The sequence below is a fragment of the Octodon degus genome, unplaced genomic scaffold, assembly GCF_000260255.1.
Source record: "Octodon degus isolate 3935 unplaced genomic scaffold, OctDeg1.0 scaffold00025, whole genome shotgun sequence".
Taxonomy (NCBI): Eukaryota; Metazoa; Chordata; class Mammalia; order Rodentia; family Octodontidae; genus Octodon; species Octodon degus.
In genome coordinates this window covers 724530-733828 of record NW_004524601.1, presented here as the reverse complement: position 1 = coordinate 733828, position 9299 = coordinate 724530, and the positions used below count along the sequence as shown (strand labels likewise).

At 48.5% G+C, this 9299-nt stretch overlaps 1 protein-coding gene across 5 annotated transcripts in view; it reads left to right on the top strand.

Annotated features, from left to right (window-relative positions):
- Positions 1-9299, top strand: part of Bzw1 (basic leucine zipper and W2 domains 1) — a 24643-nt gene that overhangs the window by 13537 nt on the left and 1807 nt on the right. For 3 of the 5 annotated variants that reach the window (XM_023712321.1, XM_023712319.1, XM_023712324.1), the window contains exons 2-10: positions 92-165; positions 3179-3355; positions 4744-4838; positions 5575-5640; positions 6699-6834; positions 7624-7733; positions 7835-8005; positions 8389-8535; positions 9255-9291. In XM_023712321.1, the coding sequence (XP_023568089.1) occupies positions 102-165; positions 3179-3355; positions 4744-4838; positions 5575-5640; positions 6699-6834; positions 7624-7733; positions 7835-8005; positions 8389-8535; positions 9255-9291 (1003 nt within the window). In that variant the 5' untranslated portion in view covers positions 92-101. Of the gene's footprint in view, positions 1-91; positions 166-3115; positions 3356-4743; positions 4839-5574; positions 5641-6698; positions 6835-7623; positions 7734-7834; positions 8006-8388; positions 8536-9254; positions 9292-9299 lie in introns of all 5 variants that reach the window. The other 2 variants (XM_023712322.1, XM_023712323.1) reach the window with 2 other exon arrangements.

Genomic DNA, 9299 nt, shown 5'->3' with positions numbered 1-9299 from the left:
CGGCCGGGCAACTGACCGGCGGCCTGCGATCGGGGACCTGGACGGCAGGTGGCGGCGCGGGCGCGCTAAGGCCTCGCTTCTCTCCTCCTAGGGTGTCTTTTATGAATAATCAAAAGCAGCAAAAACCAACGCTATCGGGCCAGCGTTTTAAAACCAGAAAAAGAGGTAAATACGTCTTAGTATCTTCTCCAAAGTTCCAGGTAGCCCCTGTTCCCGGGCCGCCCCAAGGATGAGCGTGGTGCTTATGGAGAGCCCAAGGAAAAGTGACAGGGAAGGAATCTGGATTTCCGGCTAGCCGCGTGACACATCCGCCCTTAATACTTGTGTTGCTTTCTCAAACTTTGTGAGTTTCTAGTGTCCAGTACCTCCAGGCAGGTCTTTGAGTGTTCTTGGTGTGATGTTCCTTTTGTAAGGCTGTTTCACTCTCCTGCAGTTTTCATCTAGGCAAATCTGTTTGAGTCAAGAGATTGTTTAGGGGCGGGGGAGATGGTTCGGTGGAATAAGGGCTTCCCTGGCAAGCGCAAGGGCCTGAGTTCAATCCCCGGTTCTGCCAAAAAAAAAAAAAAAGAGAGAGAGAGATTGTTTAGAAAAACCTAAAAACTTCTAATGTCATTAATTTCGCCCAACTTTTGCCAGCATGTATGCGAGACAAGCTGATGGTGTGGCAGGACAGTGTAGCTCTTAGCTATCTGGCATGAGGCCCTCAGTGCCTGTGGAGGTTATGATGGAAGAGGATTCACATTGCAGTGTCTTTTGAAATATTTGTCACAGATGTGGTGAGAAAATAATTGCCTTAGGGCTGTGGATGAGCTCAATAGCCAAGTGCTTGCCTGGCATGTCTAAGGACCTTGATTAAATCCCAGCACCACAAAAAGAAAAATTAGTGTGACGTGCTTCAGTGAATTTTTTCTACTTGTTATTAGCATATATTTGTAATACACTAGTGAATATTAAATGTTAGCAAGGTTTTATATTAATAGTACCAAGTAAAAATGTGCTCGTGGCTGTATTTGGTGTTAAGCTTAGTGTTTTCCCCAGACATTTTTATTCCCGCCCCCCAAGGAACCAGGGCTTGAACTCAGGTCCTGAGCTATCTTCCCGGCCCCACCCAAGGCATTTTTAAATGTTGCTGTTTGAGTCTAATTTTATTGTACCAGGAATTGAACTCAGGACTTTGTGTTTGCCAGGCTGGTGCTTTGCCTCTGAGCTTTCTCCCCTGGACCAAAATGTTGCTGTTTGAAAGCACATATTAACCTCACATGAGGACATTTGGGGAAGTGAGAACTGGGTCAGCTGCTGCCTAAGTTGTTTCCCTCAGTGACAGACACTTTGAGAAGCATATTACAGAATCTGTTACCATCTCTCCAGAAGAGAAGGTGTAAGCTAGAGCCTCGCAGCAGCAGTGAAGTCAGTGTCAGTGCACGTGGATCACCGGTGTCACCGTTCTGTAGTGGTGGCGGGTGCCCTTCCTGCAGTGTCAAGAGTTGCCATTCCCTCACTGCAGAGAGAAAGATCACGCAGCCTCCTGCTGGTGATGAGGAAGGGCCTGGTGAGTGTGAATAGCTCCAGAGCCAGGACCCTTCACACTAAGTCCAGGGGAGTCTTGCGCAAAAGAAGAACTTGTCACCTCTTGCTATATGAGAATTGGAATGTCATTTGACCTGGCGAAGGTCTGGAGAGAGGCACACAAGGGCCCAGCCTGTGCCCTGAGCAGTCTCTGTCACATAATGTGTCAGCAGCTCAGCAGAGGCGCTGCGTGCTTTGTGCTATGCAAGAGTTCCTGTTTGCAGTGCTCTGTGAGTACAGGCGAGGTTCTTGGTTGCATCTCACAGTGGAGGGGTTCAGGCCCGAGGAATGAGTCTGGTGCTGAAAGTGAGAACGTTTAGCAGTGGTCACACTGCAGTCAGGCTGCGCCAGTGACTGGTATTCTGTCTTGATTATGTACTCTTTGTGACTGGGTTTTCTTCTAAATGACCCTAACAAAGAAATCCCCTGTTAAGGTTAACAGGATTGAAGTAGCTGCCTAGTACTGTTTCTAGTGTATACACATTGAGTAGTCAGTAACAGACTTTCCAGTGATCCTTTCAGTAAACACAGAGTCCCCCATTGCACAGGTGTGCTACACAAGGCTCACTTCTTTGCACTTATGAATGAATCTGACTTGCATTCAGGAGCGGACCTCCTAAGTTGGGGCTTACTGTGCCAAATGAGCGGTCATATTGAAATTTATGTGCATTTAGAACTACAAGCTCTACTAGAAGAGCAAAATTTCAGAGGAATGAATCCAAACACTAGCATACTTTCAGCTCCATTAAGAGACTTGTTTGGAAAAGTAGAAGAGTCACACATTCCGTGACTAGGTCATCAGGCCTTGTCTGTACACAAGTGCAAAGAAGAAATGATTAGTCTTTTGTGGTTTTTTCCTTAATTGCAAATTTAATCTGTGTAGTTTGTGTTTAGTTTTTTCAAATACTAAAAAAATATAATTGTGAAGAATTTAGATGGCTAGATAGAATATTCACCTCTGACAGGACAAAAAAATAAATAAGTAAAACTAAAATTTTTTTAAAAAAAGATACAAAGGAAAGATCATTTTGTATTTATATATACAAAATAGTTAGGATAAATTTACAGCTACTTTCGTTTAACTCAATGAGAAGAAGTGTACTAACAGTGTTTGGACAGAATATCCTGTCTGCTTCTTGTACTGTGGATAACCCCTAAGAAGATAACAATGTACAGTGTATTGACTATCAAAACTGTCCTATTAATCAGCTGTGAAGCTGTCTCATTCATATTTATTTCTAACTAAATATATATATATATATATTGAAAAAATAATTTAGATGGCAGGGAAGAAAGGGTAGAAGGGAGGGTAAGGGAATGGGGGGAAATCAAGTTATATCATGTACAGGTACAAATTCTCAATGATGAGCATGATCGTTATATGTACCTAAAATATACCAATAAAAATCATGAATAGGGCTGGGGAGATGGCTCAGTAGAATAAGTGCTTCCCTGGCAAGTGCAAGGACCTGAGTTCAATCCCCAGTTCCAGAAGGAAAAAAAAAATCATGAATAAAAATATTTAGTAAACACATTAACAGCTTCATAGGGTGTTAGTTCATGGCATTTTGGTTAGCCTTTGAGACTAAATGTTTTGGGTTTCCCCCCACAGATGAAAAAGAGAGATTTGACCCTACTCAGTTTCAAGACTGTATTATCCAAGGCTTAACTGAAACTGGTACTGATTTAGAAGCAGTAGCTAAGTTTCTGGATGCTTCTGGAGCAAAGCTTGACTACCGCCGATATGCAGAAACCCTGTTTGATATCCTGGTTGCTGGTGGGATGCTGGGTAAGTGGTTGTAAGTATTTAGTACAGGGTCTCAGTACACAGGTCAGACCTGTTGAGAGCTTCCTGCTTTCAGCTTCCCAGGTGCTGGGCTTACAGGCACACGCCACCACGCCATCTTGTCTCTTCTGTTCTTTGCCTCCCCCCGCCCCCCCAGTGAGGTTAAGTTCCCAGTCCTACCCGGTCAAGCGTTGTGTTAGAAGCCTGTCACACGGCCATCACCCTTGCAGATAACTTTTCTTAGCTAACACTTAAGTTCCTACAACATCCTCAGTTGATAATTTTTAAATCCCTCTCACCAAAAACAAGAAATAAGTTTTGAAAGATGTGAGGAATACAAAAACTATTCAGAATGTTCAGAGTATTAACTGATGTTCAGAGCCAAGATGTAAGGAAATCAGATACTGTATACACATGCAGATGGAAGCCTAGAAGGGCTTTACATGATATTGGGGAGGCTGAGACAGGAGGGTTGCAAGTATGAAGAGCCAGCCTGGGCAACTTAGCAAGACCTTGTACCCAAAACTGAAACAGGCTGGGGATATACCCCAGTGCCAGGCCCTAGGTGTAATTCTCAGTACAGCGTGCACACAGACGTGCCCCAAAAAATATGTGTGTGTATACGTATGTATAAATTACATGATTGAGGCCGGGGAGATGGCTCAGTGGAATAAGTGCTTCCCTGGCAAGCGCAAGGGCCTGAGTTCAATCCCCGGTTCTACAAAAAAAAAAAAAAAATTACGTGATATACAGTGGTACGATCAGGCACTTAAAATTGGTAGCTTCTAATTCATGCCTAGTCACAATTGTCTCATCATGCTAATGATTTAGAGTAAGAAATGTGAAATACCTTTATCAGTATTCATAGTAGTACTGTAAGAGTTCACGTTTTTTCTTTTAGATTTTTAGACAAGTATTGCTAGGTAGGCCACGGGGCCTTGACCGCACGTACCCCTGCCTCGCCTTCCAGTTGCTGATGTTACAAGCCTGTGCCGCCAGGCCTGGCCAAGAAAACTTGTAAGAAACACTTACTAGGGAGAACTGCAGACGGCTTGGGGCACCTGGTGCTGTCCGGCTGCGGGTACTCAGTGCAGCTGTGCTTCGTCTGCACCACATAGATCTCACCCTCCTTAATTTGCTAGCATTCGGTCTCCAGTCTGTGGCCTCCGCAGCATGTGCCCTTGGAGGCTCAGGAGTCTCCGACTAGCAGAGTCCGCGCCAAGCGTGTCACCAGCGGCGCTCAGTGCACATGCTGGGGCTGGTGAGCCAGCCGGGTCCTGCTGACAAGTGGGGTCGCCTTTATTCATGTTCGCCTTTTGTTGTGTGGAACATAAGGTTCAAGTGACACTGGGTTTTGCCTGAAGGTCACACACCTTTCTGTACGCCCTTAGCCCCGGGTGGCACCCTGGCCGATGACATGATGCGCACAGACGTCTGCGTGTTTGCAGCTCAGGAGGACCTGGAGACCATGCAGGCGTTCGCTCAAGTGAGTGAGCTGCAACCCGCTGGCAGGCGCTCGTCAGGGTCACAGACGTGCATGAGGGGAATTCACCTTTACGTTCTAGGAGTGTTGTCCTCGGTGCACTGTGACAGATGAGAGACTCGAGTGTGTGAGGGAGAGCCAAGCAGAAAAAATTAAATTAGCTCTTTGTTTCTGGAATTGGTGCATTTAAAAAAAAAAAAAAAAGCCTGAAAAGGCATATCAGTTTCCTGTTATGCTTTCCATAGTTGAGCTGTTCTGCATGCAGCTTTTTTAAGATAAATGAGTTTCCACAGAGATTAGCTTAATCAAGATCTCCCTTAAAGGTGTCATGTGTAGGTATGTTTTTGTTCCTGAAAGAAAGAATTTAAGTGCATCTAACCTGGAAGTTACCACGTCGTGAGGAGACAGGGAGCTCTGTTGCCATAGTCTGTTCACACTCTGCAGCTGGGAAGTGACCTGTGTGAACAGCACTTAGCCCAGTGTCCGCCGTAGAAGCCCACTGAGGGCTGGGCCGGGAGGTGGTTCAGTGGAATGAGCGCTTCCCTGGCAAGCACAAGGCCTTGAGTTCAATCCCCGGTTCTGCAAAAAAATAATAATTAAAAAAAAAGCCCACTGAGGGGCCCTTGGAGCGTTTCTGGGATGGGAATGTTACAGGGTGGAGGTGGCAAGGGTGTAGACTGTTCTGTCCAGCACAAGGCTCACTTTGCGGTTCAAGAAATAACTTTGATGTTCTTCATAGGTTTTTAACAAGCTAATCAGGCGCTACAAATATCTGGAGAAAGGTTTTGAAGATGAGGTGAAAAAGGTACGTGAGGGGCTGGGGATGTGGTCAGCACAGAGCACACGCTTGGTGTGCAGTGCTCAGCACCATGGTGAAAGAAGAAGGACGCTGCCAGAAAGGGCCGTCAGTTTGATATAATTTTACATTGATAGGTAGGTTGTCACTGAAATGTTTTGGGATACATGATCTTAATTGATAAAATTTTTCTAACTTGAGCCTGTTACGGGGGTGCACACCTATATTCTCGGCACTTAGGAGGCTGAAGCAGGAGGGTGGCAGTGAGCTCTGTGTCCAGAGAACTAAGAATGCAGAACTAGAGCTCTTGCCCAGCATGCATGAGCCACGGTTTCATCTCAAGTATCACGGGAAAGAAAGTGGCTGGGCAGAGAGCTCAACGGCACAAGCACCTGCCTGGCAGGTATAAGGTCCTGAGTTCATCCTTGGTACCAAAAAAAAAGCTTATTTGAGGGGCTGAAGAGAGAGCTCAGAGGCATAAGCACTTACCTAGCAAACACAAGGACCCACATTCAGTCCCTGGCCCCACATGCCATACAGTTCCAGCCTTAGATCCCCGGGTGCACCATCTCACCCCTGAATGTGGGCACCTAGCGTGTGGCCCCAGAACTGGGCATGGTGGCACACACCTGTAATCTCAACACGGGGGAGGTTGAGCCAGGAGGATCTCTGCGAGTTCGAGACTGACCTGGGGGCTACAAAAGTGAGCACAAGGCCAGCCCAAGCTGTATAGTGACACCCTGTCTCAAAAAAAAAAAAACCCATGATATTTGCATCTCGTTATATAGTCCTAAGTAGATAAGTGTAGTATCTGGCACTGTTACAGTTACACAAAATCATTTGGTGTCGGTAAAGTCTTTGAGGTATCCCCATTTTAAACGTGAGGAGACGGGGGCATACATTAAGTTGTTTGCCTCAGATGCACCTGCTGGCGTGCACTGAGGCTCATACCCTGAGGACTGCACGAGCCTGAGTGCTCAGACCCACACTGGCAGCCCATACGGTGCAGTCGCTGCTTCTCTCGATTGATCGCGGTTGCTCTGCTAACCTCAGTTACCTGTTCCCAGCTGCTGCTGTTCTTGAAGGGTTTCTCAGAGTCGGAGAGGAACAAGCTGGCCATGCTGACTGGTGTGCTTCTGGCCAACGGGACGCTCAACGCTTCCATCCTCAACAGCCTCTACAATGAGAATCTGGTGAAAGAAGGTGACAGCATGGGGAAGGAGGGAAGGCCCCGGGCCGAGAGCTGTGAGCAGACTGCATACGTCAGCCTCCTCACCGAGGCCCCTCCCAGCTTGGGAGATGCTGTGTGTGTCTTCTGCGCCTCAGCAGGGTGTGGGTGACTGAGGGGACCTCTGCGGAAAGTTACAGAACATTAGAAGACAAAACCTGCTTTTATTTTTTCTTAGACAGCTGAGTATTTAAGGGTCCCTTCAGTTCATACAGCAGCCTGTTGAGTATAGGCACTGTCACCCTCTTGAGTCCACATGAGAAAACACTGGAGGAGGTAGTTGGTGGCCAAGGGCAGTTAGGGCTCAACAGGGGACAGTGAGTGACCATGGTGGGCCACCTGGGGAGAGTGGCTGTCCAGGCACTTTGCTGCTTAGATCACAGTTGTAAATGTCTGTCCTGGGTGCTCCTTATGGGCCACTTTTACAGTGTGGAAATCCGACTTCCATTAGATTGGTGTGGAGGCACAGGGGTGGATCTTGGTCAGTTTCCTTCCTACTGCTTGTACACTGTTCCAAGAAAAGCACCCAGCTACCTTCACTGCACTGGCTAGTAAAATGCCCGCTAGCTGGTAGTGGGGGCCTTTGTTCTAGAGAGCACCTGGTCCCAGATACCTGCTGTACACCCCTGTATTTTGTCTCTTTTCTTTCCCTCCACGTGCCGCGCCCCAGGCAGGATCTTGGGGCTCACTGCAGGCGTCTTGCCTAACTGGGCCGTGCAGGGGTCTCTACTGTCCACTTAGGAAACTTCTCTTGTTGCTCTCAGGGGTTTCCGCAGCGTTTGCGGTGAAACTCTTCAAGTCCTGGATCAATGAGAAGGACATCAACGCGGTGGCTGCGAGCCTTCGGAAAGTCAGCATGGATAACAGACTGATGGTTTGTGGCTGCTCCTGGTCTGACTTTGGGAAATTTATTTCAGATGCAGATGTTTTTCCTGACAGGACTTGACCCCTTAGCAGATGAAATTCTCCTTGTAGGAACTTTTTCCTGCCAATAAGCAGAGTGTGGAACACTTCACGAAGTACTTCACGGAGGCGGGCCTGAAGGAGCTCTCTGAGTATGTGCGGAACCAGCAGACCATCGGTGCCCGGAAGGAGCTGCAGAAGGAGCTCCAGGAGCAGATGTCCCGCGGCGACCCGTTCAAGGACGTAAGGCTCTGGTCCTGGCTGTGTCTGTGTAGGAATTCTCACACCTTCGCACCTGAGAAGTCGGGAGGATGTCACCAAGGGTTTGAGGGCCAGCATCAGCCTTCCTGTGAGCAGGGTGGCCCTGTGCTGAGGCCTGCGGGTGAGGTGATAGCGCTGACTGCTGGGGGGTGCTGTGGCCCTGTTGGTCGCCTCCTGGCCAGTTTGTGTAAAAACCAAGGTTGACCCTCAGGCCCCTGCTAGGTCGAGAGGCTTGGTGGAAGTGCAGGTGAGGGGTGGAAGTTGCCGATAGCATAGGAAGGCATCTGTGCTCTTGGAAGAAACCTGACGTTAGTGTGTAAAACAACACATGTGAAAGTGCTCTTGCGTTGCTCTTCATCGTGTAGATAGTTCTATACGTCAAGGAGGAGATGAAAAAGAACAGCATCCCAGAACCAGTCGTCATTGGGATCGTCTGGTCCAGTGTGATGAGCACGGTGGAGTGGAACAAGAAGGAGGAGCTCGTAGCGGAGCAGGCCATCAAGCACTTGAAGGTGAGCAGGCTGCCTCAGGGCTGCCCCGGCCGGCCGGCCGGCCGGCCTGCCTGCCTGCCTGCCTGCGAGGGGCTGCTGCCACAAGGCTCTGATGGCCCACCCTTGGGTGCTAAAGCATTTCAGCCCTGCCTCAGGCTTTGTTTGATTCACACATTAAAGAAACAAACACTTTTGGCTGTGATCCCAGCACTCAGGAGTTGAGACCAGCCTAGGCTACAAAAGTGGGCACAAGGCCAGCCTGAACTGCAGAGAGACTCTGTCTCGAAAAAAATCCTTGTAAGTGAGGTAAGCGTGGTCACATTGCTCGGTTCCTAGTCTCTCTGGGAAGCTGAGGAATTGTGAGCCCAGCCAGAGCAACTGAGCAACTTAGCCGCTGGGTACAACCCGGTCTCAAGAAGGGGCTAAGGGTAAAGCCAAGTGGGGGCCGCAGTACCAAACACCCTAAGAAAGCATAGGCCTACAAGGTGACGTTTGCTCCTGAGTGAGTCTTAGAAACGAGGAGGGCTCTTGTTTTCTTCAAATGTTAGCGTTAGCGTGCAGCTGGCAGAAGGGCTCCTGGAAGCGTTGCTGGCCCGACGTGAGTGCACAGGCTGGTCCGCGCCCCTTAGCCTCCAGCAGGACGTTGAGCCCTTGAGGGCTGCGCGAGCCCAGCCACGCCTGAGCTGAGGGGGCCAGCGTCCACTTGGATGAGTAATGGTGTCCTCTTCTTCCCCGAAAAGCAACACAGCCCTCTCCTTGCTGCCTTCACCACGCAAGGTCAGTCC